At 55.2% G+C, this 25756-nt stretch overlaps 2 protein-coding genes across 3 annotated transcripts; one reads left to right on the top strand and one right to left on the bottom strand.

The window, feature by feature from the left end:
* Positions 1–142: 142 nt before the first annotated feature.
* Positions 143–16683, bottom strand: NMT1 (N-myristoyltransferase 1). Its single transcript, XM_041399013.1, has 12 exons — positions 16514–16683; positions 10409–10523; positions 9029–9173; positions 6833–6951; positions 6265–6356; positions 5561–5677; positions 4626–4796; positions 4184–4292; positions 3023–3193; positions 2624–2791; positions 1836–1973; positions 143–407 (listed from the first exon to the last, which is right to left on the bottom strand). The coding sequence occupies exons 1-12, from the start codon at positions 16639–16641 to the stop codon at positions 387–389; spliced, it is 1494 nt and encodes a 497-aa protein (XP_041254947.1). The 5' UTR covers positions 16642–16683; the 3' UTR covers positions 143–386.
* DCAKD (dephospho-CoA kinase domain containing) lies at positions 16684–25754 on the top strand. 2 transcript variants are annotated; one of them, XM_041399015.1, is made up of 5 exons: positions 16684–17064; positions 20102–20219; positions 22162–22365; positions 24164–24251; positions 24696–25754. In XM_041399015.1, the coding sequence occupies exons 2-5, from the start codon at positions 20108–20110 to the stop codon at positions 24979–24981; spliced, it is 690 nt and encodes a 229-aa protein (XP_041254949.1). In that variant the 5' UTR covers positions 16684–17064; positions 20102–20107; the 3' UTR covers positions 24982–25754. The 2 variants fall into 2 exon arrangements, with proteins under 2 accessions (XP_041254949.1, XP_041254948.1); XM_041399014.1 differs by lacking the exon at positions 16684–17064 and adding an exon at positions 17219–17351.
* Positions 25755–25756: the final 2 nt, after the last annotated feature.

Raw genomic sequence — 25756 nt, 5'->3', positions numbered from 1 at the left:
TTTGGCCAGCAGCCACCATGTTGCCACAGCATCAACCTCAGCTGTCCCCACGGAGAAAAGTCCCAGTCCAGCAGCCCAGTGATGACCTTCAGCAGCCGAATGTAACTCATGGCAGTGGGGAACAGGAAAGATTTAAAATATATATAATATATACTTTTATTATTCACCCGTTAAATCCATTATATGCCAATCATGATCTAGTTTCAGCAGTTACATTCCCTTGATCATGTCTTTAGGAGGATGCAGTTGAATCAAACAAGGAGGTGGCTGACAGCAGCGGGCGGCTCCGGTGCCCCTCTCCCGGCGTGGCTCCGGCTTTGGCAGAAAGGATGAGGGCAGCACCTCCTCAGGCCCGGCTCCTCCACGCTCTCCTGGCAAGGGCTCCCTTACTGCAGCACCAATCCAACCTGGAAATAGGGATCAGGATAGAAATTGGGGTCAGGAGGTGTCCTCTGCTCCGTTCCCAGCCATGCTGGGAGGGCTCGGTGCTGTCTGTGTCGGTTTCCCCACTGGTTTTGGGGTATTTGAGAGCAGCAAAGCCCTGGGTTTGTGGCTGAGTGGGCACAGGGGCCATGCCCAGCTCTGATCTGGGGAGGTGACCAATGTTTGGTGTGTGACAAACCCCATCAGGTTATGAGACAGCCTTGATTCATGAGCCAAGGGTGTTTGTCAGCTCATGATGAGTAGAGGGATGGAACACCTCTGCTAGGAAGTGGGGTACTCTTAAGGTCCCTTCCAACCCAAACCATTTCATGATTCTGTGACTTGGGAGAAGCTGCTTCCCAAGAGCCTGGTCCCTGGACATGTCCCTCCACAGGCAGCTGGCACTGCTGGGGACCCTCCAGGACGTGCTGCTGGCCTGTCACGCACTCTGACCCAGTGGACCCCGAGGCAGCCCCACCACAGGAACATTCCCAGCATCAGGCTCTCCCAACTCCAGTTCTCCCAGTTAAAGAAGGAATTGCTGGCACATCCTGGGAACCTACTGGGGCTTCCTAGGAGGCTCAGCAGGCAAGTGAGGCTGGTTTAGGGCACAGGGCTTGTGCCCAGAGACAGACCTGGCTTCACACCAGGGAACCAAAGCCCTATGACTGCCATCAAGGCATTAATTAGCTGTTAATTAGCTGCAATGTAGCCGGGTAGATTCTGGTTCTCAAGCACCATCCTCTGCACGGTGGCTGTGGACTGGACAGGTGCTGAATCACCTCTCTGGAGTGGAGGGACAGTAGCAACCAGGTGCTGCCTCAGAATGGCCCAGGGCAGGCAGATGGGGACCCTGCACAGCTCTGGGAGCAGTGGGGAACAGGCTGCTGGCCCTGGGGACAAATGACATCCTGGGATCCTGTGGCTCAGCCCCCTGCATGTGGTGGCAGAGCTCCTCTGTCCCAGGTCCTGCTCCAGCCTGCCTGTTCTCTCCAGAGGAGTGGCTGCTCCTCCCACCCCACCAGGACACACTGACAACCAGGGCTGTGCAGTGACACCCATGTCCCATGAGGGATCACAGGTGACTGTCACAACCCCCCGTGTCACATCTGTCACCCTGCAGCCCTCTGCTGTCTCCTCTGTGCTTGGCCTCCTTCCTTAGAGGGAAGGAGTTGGTGTGAGGGGAAGGACTCAACCTGCACTAATCCAGGAGTAAAATTAGCTTTGGAAGATGAGTGTGGAGGGTTCTCCCCAGGGACACACTCTGCAGGCACAGGAGATGGCAGAGGGATCCACCCTCACCGTGTGGGACACTGCAAGGACACCAGCTGGGCTGGAGTGCTGAGCTGTGGGTGACAGCCAACTCATGTCCCCAGGGCTGTGGGGCTGAGACCCCTCCTCACAGCACTGACCTTCTCTGGTGCCATGCTGGGACACTTCCAATTGTACAGGTAATACTGCAGGTTCCCATCCCCGATCCCAAACTTCAGCTTCTCCAGGAAGGTTTTGTTTTCCATGAGATCCAGTGCATTGAAGACGTCAAATCCTTTCTGCACAGGGAGACATGAAGCCATCAGTTCCTGCTTTTGTGCTGGGGCATTCCTCCCACCTGTGAGCAGCCTGGCCCCCTTTCCTGCCTGGCTTTGAATCCCAGAAAAAGGCAAGAGCTCAGGTTGCTGTAGGACATGAGTAACCACCACAAGCTGGAAGGTTCAAGGTACCCCAGTATCCCTCCCCTGGGTGGCAGATCCTTTTAGATTTGGATTTTTACAGTTCCTGGGAACAAGCCCTTCCCACAAACCTGAGGGTGGCCAGCCTGCAGTGAGCTGCCCAGTGACTTTCCTGGTGAGCTCCTGTGAGCTGCCCAATGCCCCACGGTGCCAGCCCCCCCTGTATCCCTTACCTGTGGGAAATGGATTTGTAGAGAATTCTCAAAGCCTGACAGAAGGCTCACAAAGGGTAATATGAGATTATTTGCTTTAAGGCATTTACAGCATGGTGTAGCAAAAGCTGATAGGCCAAGATCCACTTATAGCGTATTGTAATTAGGAAATAATTGGCTTCTGATTGTGATGGCGTGAATTATAACATCCGTACTGTCTCACCCTTCACATGAGACTGAAAATGGAATAAAAGCTTTTTAAAACACCTCTCAGCTGCCCCTTGTCTGGGTCAGGAAAGGGCTGAGTGCAGCACTCACCGACTTGGCGAGGATGAGCGCGTCGCTCATGAGGTCGATGAGAGGCGTCTTGGTGTGGACGTTGTAGAAGGAATAAGCAGCTTTCAGGCTCTTGTGAGTTGGGTGGTTCATGATGGTGGAGGGCAGGGTGTAAAAGCTCAGGAAGTCTGTCACCTCTCCTGGGGCACTCTGGAAGGCAGAAGGGACATCATGACATGTCAGGCTGGGATAAAGCCTGGCCAGAGCCTCAGAGGGGCTCTCCCAGTTGGAGTGGTAGCTGCAGGGCCCAGCATGGAAGCATCATCCTCCAGCAAATTCCCATCCTGGAGGGGCATGGAGCTCCTCCCTGATTGCTCACACAGCTCCAGTAGAGGCAAAAGCCCAGGAAAACACCCCTCCCATCCTGCTCCTGCCCCTCACCTCTACCACGAAGGTGTCGATGATGTTCTCCTGAGGGACGAACCAGTGCTCCACCTCCTCTCTGCTCATCACGGGTGTCAGGTGGAACTGCTTCAGGTACTCAGTCAAGAGCTTGTGCACAGCAGGGATGTCCTTGTGCTCCATGGGCCGCAGGCCGGGAGTCTTGGGAGTCTGCAGAAAGTGGGACAAGTTGTTCTGTGGCTTGCACAGTGCTTTTCATCACCCAAGGGCTCTCCAACGAGCAGCACAGAGACACTCTGCTTACATCAGCCCATTTTCAGCCCCCCAGCCCTCTGCGCCCAGCAAAGGATGGATGTGATCTGCTGTGACACCAACGGCAAAGATCACAGAGAGCACAGCATGTCCCAAACCCCCAAGTGCAAGGTCAGGTCCCACTGGAAGTGCTCCTACCCACTAACAACACAAACTCTGCTTCCCTGCAGGTTCCTGTTCCCACTCACAGCAGGCACAGGCTGGGAGACATGTCCCAGGCTCCACAAGATGTTATTCCCAGTTGGCCTCAATTACTAATTTAGGGTTGGGATGGCTCAGCAAGCCCAGATCTGCTCTGGGGCTGAGTTTCTATGCAAAAACCAGTAGCTCCAGCCCAGCAACTGCTGTCTGTGTGGCTGTGGGAGGCAGGAGCTGGGAGCTGCCCAGCATGAAAGCAGCACTTTGCACCCCAAAGGGGTGACAGAAAGGAGCCAACAAGGTCAGGAAAGGTGGTGGCAATTTTAATGCAGTTTGCTTCTTTCTCTTCCATCTCCAGCTGGGGAACTTCCCCAGCAGGATAACTGCAGTGCCAGAACTGATCAGTATGACTGAAGAATGAGAGACTAACTCGATCCAAGGTCACACTGAGGCTGTGTTTGGACAGATGAAGGCTGTCACATCTGCCTGCTCGTTTTACCAGAACGACAGGCTATGACTCACCAGCAAACAAAAGCTCACAGGGTCCTCTAACTGCAAGAATTTGCCCTTAAAATGCAGGTAACCCAGGCAAAAATACATAAAGATTAAATAAAGCACAACTGCTTGACAGAGTCATTTACTACGTGGAACAAACCCTGGGTCTCCAGGCAGAGGACTTGACCTCCACCTCCTTTGTGTCTCTTGCCCAGGGAGGAGCAAGCCCTGAGCTCTGCTCTGGCTGGCACCCACCTCAGGCAGCCGGTACAGCTTCGTGGTTCGTTGCATAGTCATGTTCCTGCTCAGGTGGGAAAACTTGACCTCGATGAGTTTCCGAGGATTCAGGGAGCGGTGCCAATACCTGCAGAAACACAGTGGCAGTGGGAGACTCGTCCTGGGGCAGCGGGGGGGCTGCAGGGGCAAGTGAGAACATCAGGCCAGCAGCTCCCCACAGAGAGCAACACGGCTCTGAGGTGATCCTGCTGCCAAAGCCTCCTCTCCTGTGTTACATGAGCAGCTTGAGCAAAGCCAGTGCGCTTAATCCTGGAAGGACAGCGTGGGAGGAGAGACCTGGACTGCGATCACTCTCCCCTGTCCCGGGGAATCCCACACTGGCCACACTACAGGCCACAGAGGGGACCACGGGAAGGGAAGGTCTGCAGACAGAGATCTTGGGAGAGCCACAGACACTCACCTGCAAGTCCCCACAGGCTTTGGCAGCACCACTCCTGCAGTGTAAACAGCCTGGAAGATTCCCTCTAGATGCACCCTCCGTGTGATCTCACGGATCAGAACCGGAGCCACCCGTTTGGAGCGCAGCTTTTTGTGGACACACAGGAAGTTTATCTCCACCATCTTCTTCTCTCTTGGGGAAGAAACAATGCAGAGCATGAGGCTTGGCTGTCCTGACCTGGGAGGATCAGACCAACACCCTGGGCAATCTACCTCCAAACCCCTTCAAGGGAATGAGGAGTCAACACCTCAGAGAAGGGGCAGGGGCTGCTTTTGGAGAACCCCCCTTAAGCTGTTACCCAGGGATTCCCACGCAAAATGGTCTGAATCTGTCTCAGGGGAGGGTCAGGTTGCAAATTAGGGAAAGGTTCCTGCCCCAGAGGGTGCTGGGCACTGCCCAGGGAATCTCCTGCCCAGGGAATGGTCACAGCCCCAAGGCTGCCAGAGCTGCAGGAGAGTTTGGACAATGCTCTCAGGGACAGGGTGAATTGTTGGGCTGCCCTGTGCAGGGATAGGATCTGGACTGGATGATCCTTGGAGATCCCTTCCAGCTCAGGATATTCTATGATTCTACATCTCCATCTAACCATGGATGATTTCTGTAAGCCAGAGCCCTAAGTTAACCCACCTCGTTGAAGAAAACAGCCTTCACAATAGTTAACTACCATTACCAGATGGTTATTTAATATCTGGTAATGGTTAACTAAGAGATGTCCCTGCCCAGAACCTCCCTGCCAACCCTTAAATATACCCCACCTTCCCCTCCAAGCAGCAAAACATCTCCAAAGCTGAACGGTGCAGGTCTGGCTGTGTGCTGGGGAAGACAGTGGAGCCAGACCCCCTGAGCTCTCCCAAAGCCCCAGCAAGGGGCAGGATGAGAAATGCAGCAGCACTCACGTGTCATAGATGTGGATGGTGGCTGGAATCGCGCTGATGAATCCCACCAGCTTCTTGCTGGAGACCACTCGGACCCCACAGTGCCACTGGGGCAGCCAGCCTGGAGGACGCAGCGCCCTGGGGAGGGGACACACCTCAGCTGTCACCTCCCACCCAAGGTCCCTGGTGTGTCTGCTCCTGCCTCCCACCCTGCCCTGGGACACCCTGAGTCCTGCTGGCCAGCAAGAGGATGAGAGTGACAGGGATGTGGCAAGGACTGTTGGGATCCAGGGCAATACCTGCCCCCCACGGCCAGTCCTCACTAGGGACACATCTGTTCCTGGATTCAGGAACACCCTGAGGAAACAGCAGTTCTGCTGCAACAGGACTCCAAGGGTAATTGCTGGCAGCTGCCTTCATCCCACAGCTCCAGGGCACTGAGGAGTCTCTCAGCTACTGGGATTTTCACAAACACTTGAGGGATCAAACCAAAGAGGAGAAAAATCCACCTTTAAGCTCCCATATCTTGAAGGAGCCAGAAGCAGGCAGGGCTGGGTGACAGCCCCTCTCACCGTGTCCCTGGGACACTGTACACAGTGACAGATGGGGAAGGAACATTTCAGGAAGAAGGGAGATGGGATAAGCAAAGGCAGCTGCAGCCCTGTCACCAAGATCAGGCTTGTCAGCATCCCACACCCCTGCTCTGCACTCCTGGTGCCACTCACCACAGCAGGAACTCGGGCGAGTAATCGAAGCGGAACATGTTGTCATCGTCCTCCACGTAGTTCTCGTTGAGCAGTGTGTACAGCTCCTTCAGCTGCAGCACAGAGCACACAGGTTAAGGAGCTTACTCAGCCATCAACTGCTCTCAGTCAGGACCCTGAGCACTTAATGTGTGGCCACAGCACTGGGGCACCATGTGCAGCCGTGCCCCTACTCCTGGCACATGCCCCTGCTCCGGGGTCCTGGAGCAGTGTCAACAGAGCAGGGGGGGCAGCAGGACACAGCTAAGCCCTGTGTCATCTCCCAGGGAGGTGGGTCATGCTCTAAAGGGGGTTCTCACAGGAGAACTCCAGGCTTCAGGCATCCTTACATCCCCTTGAAAAAAACAGGCCAAACTGCTCAGTGTGGGATGGGTAAAAAGACCCATCCAAGCCCAAGGTGTGACAGAGCCACAGTCACCTGCTGTGGTAAAGGACACATTTCCATCCCCAAAACCACCTCCAACATTCCAAGCATTGAAGTGCCACCCAAAACACTCCAACAGGAGTGTGCTGAGCTGCCTGTACTCACCACACCTCTATCCCCCAGGTCCAGGGCGTCCCAGGTGAAGCCCTGGGGCAGGGTGTAGGGCTCCTGGCGGATATTGTCCTTGTCAGGCTCCACCGGGCCGTGGGTGTTCACCACTTCTCCTGGAACACACAGCAGGGAGCATGAAGAAGTTCTCTGCTGTGTGAGGCCAAGCCTCCACAACACCTCAGCTCATGTCTCCCAGCCCTGCAGTGGCACAGGGATTGTCACTTCACCCAGCCAGTTTGGGATGTGACAATGGGCAGGGAATCAAAACTTCCAGGGCAAGGCTGGAGCCCACTGGGTGACCAAACACAGCCACAGCTGCATCCTCCAGCTCCACACGTGATGCCTGATCCTCCCCCATCCCCACAATCCCAGCCTGGGCCAGCACTTTCCCGTGAGGCCCTCCATGGGACAGTGATCTCCTGCCAGCTCTGGCCACTGCCACTTGGCAAGTGTCAGGGTTTCCTGCTCACTGTGCCTAAAGGAGAGCTGCAGTGAACAACACAACTTTTGTTGTAAAACCACTGACTCCTAAAGGCCCTAATTCAGCCAGGAGATGTCAGCTCGAGCTCTGGCTGTCTCAGGGATGTCAGTCCAGCAGCATCACTTCAGTGCTGCCAGGAAAAGCAAGTTGTGCTAATTAGGAATTCCCTTAAAAAGGCATTGAAAAGGTTTCCAAGCAATGGGGAGGTGATGAAAGCCCAGAGCAAGAACTTCCCCCATCACACCCACCCCAGGCAGCTTCCAGAAACACTCACCTCTGGCTGCCCTCTCTGTTTTGAGCAGGTGCTGAACTGTTTTGAGATCTGGCCTCAAAAATCCCACAGCACTTCTGTTATCCAGCCCTAAATAGCCCCATGCCCATAATGGCATGAGCCAGAGCACACCAGGACCACGAGGAGTGCTGGGACACAGTGAGTGGCCAGCAGCCAGGCACAGCCACTGGTGCTGGGAGGAACGAGCTGCTTTGTGCCTCCCACTCCCCAGGAGACACCCTCCACCCTTTCCCCAGGGTCTTCCCAAGCAGAAATGATGTTTCCCATGCTCAGTATCCTTGGAAAAAAAAGGGCAAATGCAAGACTCTGCTGTCTCACATGACCACATGCCACCTCACTGTGATTTTCCCAACTTAAAGCTGAGATTGCTGCTCCCAGGAAAGGTTTTGAGACCCAAAAAAGCCTCACAGTGCTGTGGACAAATGGAATGAGAATCAAACACTGCATCTGCAGCAAAATTACACAAACCCATGAAGGGAAATACTGAAGAGCAGCAAGTCTGAAGCCATGACAAGTTTTGGATAAATCTAGAAAATTGTGGGCTTGGACTCACTCTCTAGTTCCCTGAGCTCTGAGGGATGCAGATGAGGAGAGACTAACGTAAAGTTATCCCTGGCACCCCAATCAGCCTGGGAATGAGCCTTCCAGACAGGCATCTCTCCTGGCATGTCTGCTCTGAGAGCCCTGCCACAGTGTCAGTGGCAGATCACTGCCACAGGCTGTCAGGAGCAAGAGGAAGGGCTGGAGCAAGGCCCAAACTGGGATGTTTACAGGGGACCAAGAGATGGGGCTCCCCATCCTTAGATGCTCATGGCAGCTTGGGGTGGAGCTGCTTTGATGTTTGTGCTCCCCCTCTCCTGGCTCAGCTGCAGCTCCTGCCTGTGCTGAGGGATTGAGCCCAGCAGAACAAGGATGTGGCAGCTCAGCACTGCACCTGCTTCCCTGAGCTGCTCCCTGCCCCAGCTCACCCCACACCAAGGATCTCTGTCTGGGAAGCTTCAACCTCCAGGAAGGAGAGATCTGGACAGCTCTGAGCCCAGCTCAGGATGTGGCAACACCACACACAAACCTTGGGTACAGAGGGCTGGGGAGACCCAACTCCAGGGCTAAGGATGGGGATTAAGGGATCCAAACGCAGGAGGCATCAGGTCAGATGTCTGAAGGGGTTCCATGTCCCTCTGGACCCCCTGAAGTGCTTGCACTGCTCTTCAGACCCTCCCCATCCACCTAGTCAGTTGCATTCACGTTGCTGAATTGTGGAGAAGTGGTTTTGGTGCCTTTGAAGCCTAGGCCAGGCAGGGACCCACCTGGTGGCCACAGATCAGCACCTCCAGGCTTCTCTGGGGGCTTCCTGGAGCAGCCTGGGGACCACAAGGCCTCCCCCAGGGCCCACAGGACATTGAGGGGCTACACATACCTAGCTTGGGCACTGGCTGTGTGTCCCAGAACTGGTAGCTCCTCTTGCTGGCTTCCTCCATGGTTTTGGCAGGTCCCTGACCTACAGAGAAGAGCTCGATGGCTTTTTGAATCTCCTGGATCCTCTCAGCAGGTAAAGAGTTCACCTGAGGGCACAGAAGGAGGGTGGAAAGACAAAATGAGTAAGCTGAGCCAGCAGGTCTGTATGTGGGCTCCTCATTAGGGCAATGTGGAGCTGGTCCTGTCCTGGGTGCTGCCAGGAAAGGGAGAGCAGGCAGGAACCTCTCTTCCCATCCTCAGTCCTTGACAGGATGCATGAACCCTCTCACCAGCCAGCTGCCCCTCACCTAGATCTGGCTTCTAGGCACTCCCCGGACAAAGGGGATGGAAGAATTTTCTGAAAATGCTTTAAACTTCAGTTAAGTGGGTGCTGTGAGCCCCAGGAGCAAACCTCCCCACCTGACATCCTGCAGATGGATCAACCCACACCCAGCACTTGAGATTCTTTCAGTGGCTTTTCTCTCATTGTTCAGCCTCCTCTCTCTAAGCTGGATCTGTACCCACAAACTGCAGCTTCCAGAGGAGTCCCTGGACACCAGGGGTTGGGTCGAGGCAGAGAGGTTGAGTCAAGATGAAAGACACTTTCATCCTCCTCTTCCTCAGGGTGGATGGCTCTGCACTGAATTTCCAACCCCAGCTCCTCTCTGATCCCTGAGGATTTTAGTTTGAAAAACACAAAGCCCCAGCTTAAACCTCTGCAATGTCAGATGGACAAAATATTCAAAATATTTGGACAGGAGCTGGCATCAGACAGAAACCAGCCTCTGCTGATGTGTCTCCTCTGCCACAGGACCAGAGGGGACAAGAGGGCCAGGAGGGTCAAACCTGTGTGTCCCATGCTGCTTCCTCAATCACTGGCTGCTGGACAGGATCAGGCAAAGCCCAGAGGGATAAGACAGACATTGCTCTCCCCAGCTGCTGTTCTTGGGATCATCAAGCCAAAAATCAACACCACCAGATGTCCCCCCCGTGCTGCTGCGGGCAGGACTCTGAGCTGGCAGGTGGCAGCTCCTGCCTGTGACAGGCAGCTGCTGGCTGGGAAGAGTAACTTGGAGGTGTTAGTCTGACCCTGGAACTGGCTGGGATATCCAGCCAAGGACTGCATTATCCCTGGAGGGCTCTGCAAACACCTTCTGCACCAACAGGAATTCCCACACATGGAGCCAGGCTGGGAAATCACTGTAAATCTGAAGGGTTTTGAGCAAACAAGTGCCTAAAACCAGGGCTGGGAACTCTTTCCTTGGCCTAAGCAACACTGGAGAGGTTTGGGATGGGGCTGGCTGTTGTGGGGGGGCCAGGATTCCGGGAAGGGGTTGGTCACCTTCACTGGCTGGTCCTGAGCCTGGTCAGGCTGGTCTCCTCCTCCTTTCTCTTTCTTCCGTTTGGGTTTCTTTTTCTTCTTTTTGGCTCCACTGTCATTTGCTGGACTCAGGCCCCTGAGGAACAAAAGAAAGATCATTGGAGCCTTGGGTTTTTCTTTTGGGAGAACTTTTGTTTGGTTTCTGAGGCACTCTAAAGAAAATGCAGGCTCCTGCTGAGTCCAAGTCTCCAGGAAGGGGAATACTCTGTGCACAGAGGGTGCAGCCAAGCACCCACCCCATGGCACAGAACTCCCTGGGAGCTCCCAAAAAGGAACCAGCACTAACACCCCTCACCCCACAGGTGTGCTGGGCAGTGGGGACTGTGCCCCGTGCTGCAGTGACCACATCCCTGCTCTGACACCTGTGCCCATATCCACCCTCACCAAGGTGTGGTGAGGTGCTCAGCTTTGGCTTCTTCCTCTTCTCCAAGCCCAAGGACAGATGTGGAAGCAGAAAAGACTGGTCCAGCTCCAGGGATAAGGCCCCAGAGCAGGTTCAGGCACCACAGAGAGGTCACTGGCCAAGGACACTGTGCCAAGTGTCACCTGCAGAGGTAATGGTCTAGGGAGATGAGGCTGTTTATTGGAAAATTACTGCATTGTTATGCTGGAGCTGGAAAATTGAGATTGAGCAGCGTATCTCTGGGAGTGCAGGGTGGAAAGTGCCCACACCAGGGCACAGCTCCTCCTTCCAGAGCTGCAGGGCAGCCCTGGACACTCAGATCACGATCATCTCCAAAGAGCTGCTGGTGTGAAACCCCTCCCTGAGCCTGGCCTTTGCTCCAGCAGCATCCTGGTGCCAAACCCCAGGAGAGGTGCTTGCTCCCAGCATGGCAATGGCAACTCATGGTGATGACCTCGTGCTCCTGCATGGGATGAGCTGACACAGGACAGTCACTGCTGTGGGGGAGCTGGGAGCTGGCCAGAGCCTCTGAGACAGTCAGGGTTCAGGGGGAAATCCAGTTCTGGAGAGGCTGGAGCAGGTCTGAGTGGAAGGATGAGAGGGGAAAGGGAGGGACACAGGGCCAGGAGAGCTCTGCCAGCTGCCAGCACATGGCTCAGCTCTGTCCTGCCCAGCAGGGTCAGGATACAGCCAGTGCATTTCTATTCTACAACACAGGTGTGCTCTCCTTGCACCCCAAAACAACTCCCACAGCAGGGACAACCCCACAGATCTGACCTGCCCAGAGGCACCAGCCTGGAATCCCTCCACAAAAGCACAGTTTAGTGTCTTTATCAAACACAAGATAGTGGTGAAGAGGGTGGAGCAGGAAAAAAAAAAGTGTTGAAAACTATATTGGAGCAACATCCAACTATTTATTTCAGCAAGGCCAGAACAAGCAGAAGCTGAGAGGAAAACAGAGCTTGGAAGGTGGAAGTTGTCCCTGCCCAAGGCAGGGGGTGGAACTGGATGATCTTCAAGGTCCCACTCTGTGCAATTCTTGGGCTGAGCAGCAAGAAGGTTATGAAACTGGGGAAAAGTGGATGGAGAAATGTTTTTGGAGGGATGAAGCTGGGATGTAGAATAGAGAGCCATTGTGATGGGCTGCATTGCCCTGGGGAGCAGAGAAGGATGGTTTGCAGGACAGAGCTGCTGGGCTGGGGAAGCTTTTCCTCTGGATAAAACCTGAAGAGCAGCAGAGCCTCTGCAGACAGCACCTGCTGGGGAAAAGGATCCCCATCCATCAGCACAGCCTGTGTGGGACACCAGGAGATGGAAGCATTCCTGGTGTGGGAACAAGCAGTGGTTCAGGGCAAGCTGCTCCACAAAAGGGGGTGAAGAGAAGCCCCCCTTCTTCTGCAGAAGAACATGAAGGGAGAGGAGCAGGAGCAAAGCCTTGGAGCTGCTGGTCCCAGCTCCAAGGACCAGCAGCTCCAAGGACCAGCAGCTCCAAGGACCAACATCCCGTGGTGCTGCTGCACCATCCCTGTTGGGAATCTCACCTTCCCTCCCACTGCCAGGAAAGGGCTTTGCCTCCACCTGGGAGATGCTGTTGGACACGACAGCAGCAGCAATGCCAGCACAGCGCTGCTGACACCACTATTGATTTTAGTGACAAATGTGTGATGGCTTTTTTAACTCTCTGGGGAGGAGCACAGGCAAATCCTGACCTCACTGAAGTCCTGGGATGAGCAAAGCCACCTTGGAGCTGCAATAAACACGCAGCAATGCCAGCACAGCGCTGCTGACACCACTATTGATTTTAGTGACAAATGTGTGATGGCTTTTTTAACTCTCTGGGGAGGAGCACAGGCAAATCCTGACCTCACTGAAGTCCTGGGATGAGCCACCTTGGAGCTGCAATAAACAAATCCAAACTGTTTCCTATCAATTTTGACACCACAAACTGACAGCACCAGGAGAATTCCTGAGCACACCTCAAGGGCTGACACTGGAAGTTGCCCCTTCCAAAGGGGAGAGACACGTTCCCAGCTCACCTGCACACTGGCATGCTGCAGGTGTCAGCTGTGACAGACAAAATGCTCCCCTCATATTCTGTCAGCATTGCTTTGCTTCATAAATCAGAGCTGCCAACTCCCAGCTTGGTGCTAATGAGCTCAGCCCAGCCACGCCGGGCTCGCAGGTGAAAGCTCTGAGAAAATTCCTCCCTGATTTATGAGCAAAGCTGTCGTGACCTGGAAGAAATCAGGGTGGCAGAAGGTGGGATGAGGTTTTGCATTCCAGGTGGCATGGCCTGGAGAAGGGCCCTGCTCCAGGAAATGAAAACCAACCTGGCAGAGGAGACACCAGCATGTGGGAAAATGCTGGAAAACCCAAAGGTTCCACTCATTACACCCAGAGAAGCAACAGTTGCAGACATTTTCTATTTTACATCTATTTAGGAAAGGAAATATCTTCTTTCCCCAGGGTAGCTACACCCCCCAGATACTCCCCACATTCATGACAATGCCCCACCACTGTCCTGGGACAAGCCACCACCACCCAAAATCTCAGCTGGCCTGACAAAGCTGAGGGCTGGAGCAGTTTCATCCCCAGGAAGGGTGAGCTGCCAGCCCAGCTCACATCCCACATCCCACAGCCTTCCCAGCTGCACTTAAGGCCTTTTTTTCCTCCCATATCCCTTTGCACTCCGAGGTGCACCGAGAGATGGAGCAGCTGGACAAAGGCACCTTGGCTGCACTGTGCAAACATCCCCCAGCTCCCAGTGGGATCACCATGGTCTGTCTTCTGGCTAAGGAAAACACTTTTCCCTTCTCCTGGGAAAGGCATCCCCACCACCAAGGCCATTACTTGGCACTCCAATCCCTCCTTTCCTGTTTCCAGGTGTCTCCTTGAGTTGAAGGCAAAGGCTCCAGCCCCAACCACTGCCCAGAAAACAACCCCTGTGACCTGAGTGATCTTGAAATTACATTTTTGGAAGCACTTAAAGACAGCAACCAGGCTTGTTCAGGGTGAGACCTGCTCAGACTGGCTCTGTTCCACCAGCTCAGCCCCTCCAGAGGCTGGAAAACACCAGACTCACCCGGTAACAAACTGGTGCCCAGCACCCATTATCCACCCCTGAACCATGGGTGTTCCCAAAGCTGAGGGAGGCAGCACAAGGGGAACAATTCCAGTTGTGGGCAGCTCCCCCAGCCCGGTGGGAGGCTGAAAGTGGCAGATGAGAAGGAGTAGATCCCTGCTCTGTATTTAGGTGCTGGAAAATCCTTCTACCATCCCAGGGGCTAATCAGGCATGGTACTTAGGCTGTAATCTCTGTAATCTCGTTAGGGACTGTGGCAGGGAGGAAGGGAGGATCTCCAGATGGCAGAGCTCAGCTCCCAGAGCCCAGCATGCCACCAGTGTGCTCCCTACACCCACAACTGATGCCACGTGCTGGAGCTCAGTGCCTGTCCCAGGAACCCCTTTTTGTGGCCAAGAGCAGGCAGGGATTGCCAAACCCACTGCAGCCCCTCTGGAAAAGCCCCTCTGTCCCCTCACACCCCATCCAGCTGTGCCACAGGGCACTCCCAAACTCCTCCGGCCTGGAACAGCCTCCCCAGGTGGTTCTGAACTGTTTCAGGGACTGGGACACTCCCATGCTGTCACCACTGCCCTCGCTGCCTGTGAGGTGACAAACCCCACCAGGCTGAGCCCAGGCAATGCTCCTGCCTTTCCAGATCCAGGGAATAAATCCTCCCCAGCCACCAGGGACACAGCAGCCCCCTTCACACAAAAGGAAATATGAAAAATAACCAAATGGGATTATTTTCTTTGGAAAATCAGCTTGGATAGCCACAGCAGAGAGCAGTGCAGCCACTTCCCCGTGCTGACACAGGACTGAGGCTGAGGAAACTCAATTCCTCTTTCCTGTCCTTAAAAGGAAAGGAAGTATCGCTTTCACTAAGGAATACTTTCATGTTTTAAACCTCAGGGCCAAGATCCAGTGAGTCCCAGCACAAACTGGCACGGGCAGGGCTCAGAGTGTGGCTCTACAAAGCCTGGCAGCTCAAAGCCCTTCCCTTGCCCTGTTTTTGGGGACAGTGTCTCTGGGGTGACCAGAAACACTCCCACACCCCGCTGCAATGGCATGGATGCTATGGAATCAACAGAATTAATGACTGTGCATGCAGCAAGAACACCATCCTCCTTCCCACCACTTGGTCTCTCCCTGGTGGTTTTTGGGGCTTTGCCAGAGAGCTCCAAAGCCTCCCTGCCTCATGCTCCTTATGGCTGCGCCCACCAGCCACGCTTCTGCTGTTGTTTCCCAAGCTATCCAAACTATTTCCTACTGGATATTCCTCAGGCTGCCTGTGGTGGCCCAGCTCCTCGAGGTGGCCAGTGATGCCCAGGACCCCAGGAGGGCTCCAGAACACACCTTTTCCTGGCAAAGGGCAGGAGGAACCGCTGGGCTGGGGAGCAGCAGTGATTGAGCACCACGTCTCCTCTGCTCAGCTCTGGCTTCCACAAACCTAATCATGTCAGAGGGAAAGAAAATAAAAATCTCCCCAAGCACAGCTAAACCGATTAAACTGAGACACGGTGCCACACCCGGGAGGCAAATGAAATATAAATGGGCAGCTGTGCTGTCATAAAAAAAGCCTCTGTGATATTTCTTGTGTGACCTTTTATTCGCTTGGGTTCCTGGGAAGGGGGGATTGCCAATGGAAAGCTGCTGCTGGAGGGAGAAGGGCTCTCCAAGCCTGTGGTCTCTGCTCTGCAGGGCTGGGGAAGCACCAGGAGAGCAGGAGGAGCCCAGGGAGGCTCAGGTGCAGGAAAAGCAAAGTGCAGAACCGCTGGAAAGCTCTGGAAAGCCACACGTTGATGCTGCCATTCCCAACAGGAACCGGGACAGAGCCTCTCCTTCAAATCCCAGGCATAGTGAGGCAGCTTTGCATCGTATTAATTAAGGCAGTGAGTAATGAGGGTGCTACGTTAAGCATTCCAGCTCTTCCCTACTGAGATAAGGACCTGCCTCGCTGCCTGTGCTCGCTCCCTGCCTTGTTGTTGTTGTTGTTATTCCCCCATTCCATACCCCTGGAGGCTGCGCTCCTCCAACCACGAGACAATGTAGGCAGAGCTTTGCAAAACCCTGGGCTGTGTTTAGGATAACGACGGGATGAGTGTGCAGAAACCCGGGATTATTCCGGGGATGCCACATGCTCCGGAAAGCAGCGTCACGCGTGCCACCACCCTGCGTGTCACCGCGGGGATGGAGCTGCCACGAGTGGGCTGAGGCTTCTGCAGGAGGGCAGAGGGAATGTGCGGAGACACGCCCTAACGCACGGCCAGGGAGAGATGCTAAATGGGCTCATTTCTGCCCGAAAAAGGCACTCGCGGCCCCAGCCAGCCGCCCCGCAGGCACCGCAGCCGTCACCCATCCACGCCGCGGCCGCGCCCGACCCTGCTGAGCTTCGGACACGCTCCCGCAGCGGGCGTGAATGGGCGCCAGCGGCACCGCCCCCCCCGCCAGACTGACCGGCGCCTCGACCAATCGCTGCCCGGAATGCTGCCCAGCGACCAATCAGCGCACCCAAGGGGCGGGGCGCCTCGCACTTCCCGGCCGTTCCTCGCCTCAATGGGCCCGGCCGCCGCCGTAGCACGCGGTCCCGGCCGCCGCTCACCCCCGGTTGGAGCCATGCTCCGCCTCGTTCTCGCAGTCGCTGCAATGCTCGTGGTCGTTCTCCTCCGCCGCCGGCCGCGAAGGCCTCGCCGGTGGCCGCCTCACTGCTGTCTCACTGTCGTCCGCCATCTTGAACGGGGCCTCCGCTCGTGCCGCACCCCCGCAACAAAGCGCGCCGCGATTGGCCGGCGGGCCGTGAGGCATGCCGGGAGTGGTAGTCTGCGTGGGCTTGAGGGGGCCGGGTTGCGCTGGGGCCGGAACTACAATTCCCGTCAGTCTCTGGGGGTGTGTACGGGCGGGCCGCCGGTGGCGGGAGGACTCCCTCACACCGGGCAGCCGCGTGGATGCCCCGGCGGACGGAGAGCCGCGGCCAGTCCCCTCGCTCGCCCGCTCCCCGCCGAGGCCGCGGTGCTCGCGTCTCCGCCCGCTTCCTGCTTGAGGGATGGGTCGAGTCTAACGAGGGCGCCGCCGATTGGCTGGGAGAGACGCCCCCTCTTCCCGACAGCCAATAGGCGCGCGGGACACTGCGGCGCGCGTGAAGCCGGGCGGAGGGTGAGTGGTGAGGGCGGGGGCCATGGCGGCCCCGGCGCCCCGCGGGGTCGGTCAAGGTGTTTGCTGCGGCGGCTCTTTCCCCGCCAGTTAACCATGTGTTGGTGATTCTTCCCTTTGGCTGCAGCCTCCTCGAGCCAAACACCAGCTCTGTCAGCCCCAGCAGAGACGAGGAGGGCCGGGTGAGGATGGTGCTGGAGGACAGGTCCAGCTCCATCCCCACTCCCTGTGCTTGAAGGATGGATGGATTGAGGCTGGCAGCTTGTGCTGTGCTCAAAAACCCCCAGGAGGTGGGACACGGGAATTTTTGGGCACTTAATTCTTTGAAAAACATTTCCTCAGTGCTCTGGGTGCATCTCCCCATTCCTCAGTGCAGGAACAGCTCACCGTTTTCCAGCCTGATCAGCCTCTGTGGCTCTTGTTCTGGTTTTTCCCCATGTCTGGTTTAGTTGGAACTAAAACATCCCCCAAAAATGGTGTATTTGGGGGAAAGCTAGTTCTGGCTCCTGCCAGTAACATCTGCAGGAGCAAGCTGCCCTCTCCCCTCGTGTGCAGTTCAAACCAGAGCTTGTTAAATATTGATGCCTGAGATCTGTGCAGGCCCTTGGACAGCACAAGTGTTCAGATCCCTGGCTGGCCCTGCTTTCCAGGATAACCCTTCCAAGGGCTGCTTTCCCCTGCAGTAATTCCTGTGGAGGAGGGACAGAAATAGCAGGGTTTTGGGAGCAAGTCCCAGCTGAGGCTGGAGGGCAGAACGCTGGGCTTGCTGCAGTTAAAGCCCTGTTTACGAGGGCAGGAGAGTTTTCAGTGTATTTTTACAAAGTGCATTTATTTCAGTGCATTTTTACAAAGCAGGAGCCTCCACTGCTGTGATCCAGCTCCTCCTGGTGCAGTGTTGTCCCTCAGAGGCTGCAGCAGTGGGAGGATAAAGCAGGATTTTAACCTGCTGGGATCGATAACCAGCCCCTCTGTCCCTCCAAGCCCCCTGTAACACCAGAGAGGCTCCCCGTGGGGTCCAGGTCCTGCTTGGGGTGTACATCAGCCTCTCCATCACTGCTGTTTGCTATTCATATTTTGGCCCTCTCTGATTCCTGTTGGATTTCCCCTTGTTCCTGCTGGAGCTATCCCGTCTGTTGTCTGGAGAAGGGAAGGAGCTTGTGCTGCTGCTGCTGCTCCAGCTCTGCCCCTTCCCTCTGCCTCCAGCTGCCACAGGACCTGCCCACCCCCTCCTCCCCCCCAAACTGTGGGTTTGGGTCCTGTTTGCAGGACTGAATTGTGACTGAAGTGTCTTTTTTTGTTGTTTTCTAGCCAAAGGGTGGCAGTGCTGTGTTTGCAGCCCTCCTGCAGCCCCGTGTGCCCACCTGCTGTCCTGGGGTGCCACTCGTGGGGGGCACTGTGGGCAGCAGGGACCTGGTTCCTTTGTGGGCAGAGTTTTTGGGGGGCTGGTGATGTCTGGAGGGAGGGTGGAGGTCAGAAGCAGGTTAGGCAGAGCGATGATGACTGAGATTGATGGGGTTGGGCTACCAGGAGGGAGCAGGATCGGGGCAAGGGGAAGCCAAAGGGTGGCTGCCAGCAGCCTGAGGCTCCTGCCAAAGGTGATGGAGCCAATTCCTCCTCAGCTGGAACAGGCTGGGCTGTGGCAGGTTCAGCCCCTCAGCCCTGCTGTCACCCTGGATGAGGTGACAGCAAAGTCACAGCTGCTGTCCCCGGGGTTTGCAGGACTCAGCTGCCTGGGCTGGGCTGCACAGGGACACTGGCTCTGTACCCTGCTGGGGTGCTGTGTTTCTGGGATGCAGATACTCACAGTCCCCTCAGCTCTCCAGAGCTGCCTCTGTGTGGCTGAATCTTTTGGTTTTGAGAGCACACAAGCAGGATCTAGAGGATTGCAGGGTCTGCACTGAGCAGGGAGGTGTCTGTGTGGGGGCAGTGTTACCAACCCCCTCCAGGGGGGCCAAGGGCAGCACAGGTCTGTGCTCAGGGCAGCTCACAGACACCAGTTTGCTGCTCAGAGCTGTGAGTTCCCTGTCCTTAGGGCTGCCAGTGGTGTGGGAATGGGATTCCCTGAGTGCCTTGTGGGCTCTGCTGGTGTCAGAGGTGGCTGAGCTCCAACACCTGGCTGCAGGGATTGAGCAGAGCTCTCCATCTCAGGCCTGGCTCAGTGTGTCCCAGTCCTGGCTCAAATATTGTCTGAATTCTGCCCTTTTTCACTGCTCCTGGGTCACCCTCAACAAACCTGCCAGGAATTTCCTGATTTCTGTGAGCAGATCCAGAGGAGGTCATGGAGATATATGAAGGGCTGGAGCCCCCTGCTCTGGATCCAGGCTGGGAGAGCTGGGGGTGCTCATCTGGAGAGGAGAAGAATCCAGGCAGAGGTCAGAGCCCCTGCCAGGCACTAAAGGGGCTCCAGGAGGGACTTTAGACAAGGGCCTGGAGCGACAGGACAAGGGGAAATGGCTTCCCACTGCCAGATGGGATATTGGGAAGGAATTCCTCTCTGTGAGGGTGCAGAGGCCCTGGCACAGGGTGCCCAGAGCAGCTGGGGCTGCCCCAGGATCCCTGAAAGCATTCCAGGCCAGGTTGGACAGGGCTTGGAGCAGCCTGGGACAGCGGGAGCTGTCCCTGCCCATACCAGAAGGTGGAGTTGGATGGGCTTGAAGATCTTTTCCAATCCAACCCGTTCATGATTCCATGGCTCAGGGTGCTGTAGGTGGGGCTCTGGTTTGATGAGTGGAGATGCTAAAGGGGAATGAGCTGCTGGAGCTGGACATAAAGCAGCTGGAGGAACTTAGGGCTGGCTCAAGTGGCACATCCAGAGCTGGGGGGATCCAGAGAAGCATTGTTTAATCCAGCACTGTCCTCCAGCCTGTAAAACACAGCTCAGAGGGTGCCAAAATCCTGCTGATGTCTCCGTGACACCCTGAGAAAGTAGGAAAATGAGCTTTGAATGAAGTTGCCTGTTTGGGACTAAATATTTGATGTGCTCAGCATGAAGAGAACGGCCTCTCCTGGCACGTTTTCCACTCTTCCCTTTCCCTCGCAGAGCACGATGTTCCTGGTGGGACTCTCGGGTGGGATCGCGTCGGGGAAGAGCTCGGTGGTGGCGGTGCTGCGGGAGCTGGGCTGTGCCGTGATCGATGCCGATGTTATCGCCAGGCAGGGTGAGTTTTCCAGAGCTGCTCCTGCTCCCCGAGGTTCCCCTGACAACCGGGATCGCTGACGGCAGAGGGTGCTCTGGGTACATCGCAGGAGGGTTTCGCTCCCGCTCCCCTGTCCCGGCTGCCCCAGGGGGGATTGGAACGGGGATATATTTTTAATAAAGAAAAAAAGATCATGACCTAATAAACACCGTGGGGAGATTGTACTCTGAGTTTCCATCCCCTGGTGTGTGATGCTTCCCAGCTTTGAAAGCCAGCTCTGGGCGAAAAGAAATGTGGTTCCCTGTAAAATGGGATCCCTTGGCTAGTCCAACACGCCCCCTGAGCCCCAGGACACCCATCCTGTCACTCAGTTACGTTGGTGCCTGAAAAACAATGTCCCTCTGTGCTGGATGTTGTTTTTCTGGTGATATGGAGAGATCAGACCACAAAATTCATGTGCTCAAAAAAAAAAAAAAAATCAAAACAAAACAAAAACAAAAACAAAAAAAGCACAATCGAAAAACAACCAAAAAAACCAAAAACCAAAATGCTTGTGCTGCTTGGGCTGGAGAAAAACCCCAAAATCCCAGATCTGTTGACTCAGTAGGACCAGAGCACACCTTGTTTTCCCTGATTACCTGTGAGGTATTGATCCCTTCACCCCACCAGGCTAATGAGGAGAGCACAGGGTGCCCAGAGCAGCTGTGGCTGCCCCTGGATCCCTGGCAGTGCCCAAGGTCAGGCTGGATGGGGCTTGGAGCAGCCTGGGACAGTGAGAGGTGTCCCTGCCATGGCAGGGGTGGCACTGGGTGGGCTTTCCCCCCAAACCAGTCTGGGTTGCTGAGGGTTGTGGACCCTGCATGCAGCAGGTTTGGGGTCTGCTGCTGAACAATGGTGGCATTTGGAAGTGCCTGAGTTTTTCTGTTTGGTGAAGAACTTACTGTGTAGCCACTCAAAGCTGTGATGCTTTAACATTTTATTGCACTGTAATTCCCCTGGAGGTGCAGGAAATTTGCTGGAGGTGCTAAAAGCCCTCGGAGACGGTAGGAAAACACTACAGATACTCTGTGAAAGTTTTCTGCCAATCACTTTATTTTGCACCAATTCCTTTTTTATATGTGTTTGTTTACTATATGGATTTTACCCATCCTGAAACTGCCTCCATGTGATATTCCACAGGAGAAAAAAATTGGTCTTAAAGACTTTTATGAGGTTGGCCTGAGGTTACAACCTGTGGCAATGTTCCTGGATTTGGGAGAGATGATTATCTGCGGTCTGTCCTTCGCTGTGGTTACCCTCAGCTGGAGCTTAATTATGGTTTTATTGCTTCATCCCTTTTGTTGGGGATTTTTTTTTTTTGGTGGCTTTAAAGTTATACACTCCTGTAACGTCAGAGCCCCTGCAAGGGCTGATTGGGGATTGAGCTTTTAGAAGGTTTTTCTGTTCATTTTCCTGAAGAATTTAGTGGCTGATGTGAAAGACAATTAAAAAAACACCTCAGCAGCATCCAGAGCCAAGTTAACAGCAGTGAGTATCCACGCAGTGCTGAAGTTTTCAGCTGGTCCTGGTTCCTTTAGGATCTCCCTGCTCCATCCCTGGTGGGAATTGGCTCAGGCCAGCTGCTCCCCCAGCCTTGGCATGTGGCCATCACCGTGTCCTCCTGCCCGCCCTGCTGACTGCTCACCCTGAGCAGCAGCACGTGCCAGGAGGGTTGTGGTGCTGAATTAATGTCTGCAGGACTTCCATCTTCCAGGTGTCAGGCCTCAGAGGGACCTTGGGCTGGCAGGAGCTGCCGGGCTGTGCAGATGTGGTGCCAGGACAGATGTGCTGGAGGCAGATGTGCTGCCATGGCGAGCATCAGCTCTGTAGTGAATGAGCAAACCCCATCTGAGGGTGATTGCTGATGCAAACACCGACTGTGCTGTAAAACTGGCTCTCACCCCCAGCTGTTTGATGTTCTCAGTGGTGCAGCCCCACTCCAAGGCCCATCAGCAGATCCTGCAGCACTTTGGCACCGAGATCCTCCTGGAGAACGGCGAGATAAATCGTGAGGCTCTCGGAAGCATCATCTTCTCCCAGCCAGAGAAACGGCGGCTGCTGAACTCCATCACCCACCCTGAGATCCTGAAGGAGATGCTGAAGCAAATCCTGAAGTATTTTGTACGTGGTAAGAGGCCATGTCCAGCCTACCAGGACTCCTGCTTGAGCAGGAGCCATCCCTGCTCCCTCTGCCTTTGGTTTGAATGTGGGGAGAAGGACAGGGATGACAGAGGAAGGGAAGGGACGTTGAGTGACAGCCTTTGTGCTCTGCCTGCGGTGGCCTTTGGTGTCAGTGTTTGGAGGATTCATTCCTGATTCACTCCTGCCTTTCAGTGCTGCCCTTCACCGCTTTCCTCTGCGGTTTCAAGTGTATCTGTAGGGCCTGGGAGCAGCTTTGCTGAGATTACCTGCCGGATAATGCCACACTCCTGAAATGGCCACGCATCCCTCCCTGCCCCCAGCCTGCTCCAGCTTCACTGCAAGCTGTGGAGCCCTTTGAGCGTCGATAAGGTGAGGGATGGGCTGACAGCTGTGGCTTCCAAAGTCCCACATTCCCCCTGATAAATGGAACAAATGCAGCTGTCAGGCTGGGCTGGGGAAATGCCAGATAAGATCACCAGCTGTTCCGGAGGTCTCCATACGGATGCCTTAATAGAGTCAGTCTGGAGTCGTGGTGCTTATCAGAGCTGAGCCCTGGGAGAGCTGAACAGGCTGGGGCACCACGGGGCCGAGCTCTGCTGCGGGGTGAGGAGGAGGAGGAAGCACAAAGGAAGCAACAGGCAGGAATGCCAGGAGCCAGAGATGGAGTCTTGAACTCGGGGCTGTGGGCTGAGGAGGCGGATGCTGTCCTGGCCCTCGGCGAGAGTGCTGTGTGGCTTCAGTAGGCTGCTTTGTCCTCATTAGTCAGGATTTAATGATTTGGGATAGCTGGATGTTGTCTCTGAGGATTGCTGTGTAAGGAAAGCTCTGATCGATCAAATCAGAGGGCAGCACAAGCCTCTCAGGGCGGAGGTGCTGGTGGAATGGTGGCTCCTTGGATGATGATGTCTTTGTCAAGACTTGACTTGCTGTGGGCAGCTCGGTTTTAGGGGGATTATAAAGAGGGGACACCAGCCTGAGATGTCCCCATGATGGGGGGACACACAGGGGAGTGAAGTCTTGACTTCGAGCTTTTCCCTCTGCTCACTGTCTCCCCCAGACTCAGCAGGGTATCTCCCATCTCCCCAAACACTGGCCAAGAGCAGAGGCATGGAGAGAACCAGGGGGACAGTGACTGACTGTAACAAGCTCTGCTTCCTGTGATGTCAGAGGTTTTAAACCAAACAGCCAGTTTTGGTGAGAGTTCAGCCCTTGGGCTGTGCCTGGAGGCTTCCCCTGCATTTCAGTGTCACAGCTGCAGGAGGTCTGCAGGGATTTCCTTGCTCCCCTTGGAAAAATGGAGGTATTTAGCCAAAGCTTTTCATAAAGGGAGGAAAGCTGAGCTGGGAAATGTTGGCTCAGATGGCTGCAGCCTGGTGAAGTCTTGGACAAGAGAAGGAGTGGAGAGCAGATCCTGCTGTGGGCACTGCTTCCCAGGAGAGGCCAGCACAGCACACAGCTGCTGCTCCTGCCAGCCAGGCACTGCTGCTCTCATTTCAGCTCCTCGTTTCAGCTCCTCATTATATTTCTGCAGTTTCACCTTTGGTCTGGAGCATCCAGGTTAGGGTTGTTTTTTTTTTTTTTACCTCTGGAAACTTGGAATGAAACCATTTCCTCCCTAAGAGAGGGAGGAGGGCCAGCAGGCTCTGCTGTGCTTGGCTGTAATCATGGAGCTGTAGAACTCCTGCTTGCTTTGCTTTTCCTGGCCATGGTGTGTGCAGCATGAGGGATTTGGGAATGGGGGTTAGCTCTGTTCCATTTTTTGGGAAATGTTGCCATTTCCACAGGCTACCGCTATGTGATCCTCGACATCCCTCTGCTCTTCGAGACCCGTGGATTGACCAGGTTTATGAAATACACAGTGCTGGTTTACTGGTAAGTGCTCTGGGAACCACGAGGACAGGGACAAAGCCACCTCTCTCAGATGGGACCATCATGTGCCTCCACTCTGCTGAAAGTTCAGCCTCAGCCCTGGTGCAAAGCCTGTTGAGAGAAGCAATACCTCCCTTTATAGTGCATGAGGGCCTTTCTGAGCTTTCCCTGGAACCCTCATAGAGGGGATTTCACTGCCTTTGTGCCTTCCACAGCCCGTGCTCTATCAGGGCAGGATTTGGGGCGCTGTTACAGGCTGTGTGAATGCTGAGAACGGCCCGGGCAGCAGTGGCTCTGCTGATCCACGCGCAGGCTGACCGTGTCAGAAATGCCAAGGGGGCACCTCTCGCATTCCCACTTTATCCCAGTGATTCCCCCTGGTGCCCGAGGAAGGCAGATCCCCCGTTCCCTCCCACCCCCAGCTCAGCCCCGTGCTCCGCCCGGCAGTGACCCCCAGACTCAGCTGGCGCGGCTGATGAAGAGGAGCGGGCTGGGCGTGGCCGAGGCCGAAGCTCGGATCAGCTCCCAGCTGCCCCTGGAGGAGAAGCGCAGGTGGGCGACCCACGTCATCGACAACTCCGGGGACCGGGAGAGCACCCGCCGGCAGGTCCTGCAGCTGCACACCCGCCTCGAGGATTCCCTGGATTTCCTCTGGGCACGGCTGGCGGTGGGCACGGCTGTTGTCGGGCTCGGCGGGCTGGTGTTCCTCCTCATCCGGCATTTCATCTCTTAATTCACCTTTTCTCTTAGGCAGGGAAGGGGCCTGAATTTCCCCGTTTGAAAAGGGCAGTGAAAGGCCACCTCTGTTAATGAGCTTTGCCAGCTGAATGCAGACAGTGGCGTCTCCTTGCAAACTTCCCAAGGTGAACACAGCCAGAGGTTTTTTCAGGCACATTCTCCCTGCTCAGGTTCTCACCCACCAGCTGTTCCTGTGGGATGACGCCCTTGTCCCCTTGTGGTCTCTGTTGTGGGACTTCAGTGAGCTGAGGCACTTTAATCTGGGACAATCTCACTTTAATTTGGGACAATCTCACTTTAATCAGGTACAATCTCACTTTAATGTCTTCCGGGACAATCTTCTCCCTAGGTCTGGGTGAATTCTCAGGCCCTGTTATTGCCTGCAGTGTCCCCTGGGGTGATTCCCCATTGCTCAGTCCTCCTCATCCACATTTAGACTTGGGATTTCCCCTCTTTCATGTTGATTTAATGGAAACTTGTTAAATCAGTGAGGAGGAGGACAGCACCTCATTCATATGGATCAGGTGTTCAGCTGGCTGCTCCTCCTCCCTGCCCTCTGCCTCTGTGGCCATCACTCGTGGGTCACCCTTGGTTTGGATCCAAGGCTCTGATCCACCCTGGAGCAGGCTGAGACCTGGGCTCTGCCTCATTCCAACTCATTTCCTGCTGTTTGAGCTTCCTTCGGCGGCAGTTTCCCGGTGGGAGAGCCAAGCCTGGGCGAGGCGGGTACTGGGCCTTCACTTTTGTTTTAATAAAACACTGAAAGCAGC

Source organism: Onychostruthus taczanowskii, unplaced genomic scaffold, assembly GCF_017590055.1.
Source record: "Onychostruthus taczanowskii isolate IOZ18803 unplaced genomic scaffold, ASM1759005v1 scaffold151, whole genome shotgun sequence".
In the NCBI taxonomy this organism is placed as follows: domain Eukaryota; kingdom Metazoa; phylum Chordata; class Aves; order Passeriformes; family Passeridae; genus Onychostruthus; species Onychostruthus taczanowskii.
This window is presented reverse-complemented; position numbering and strand designations above follow the sequence as displayed.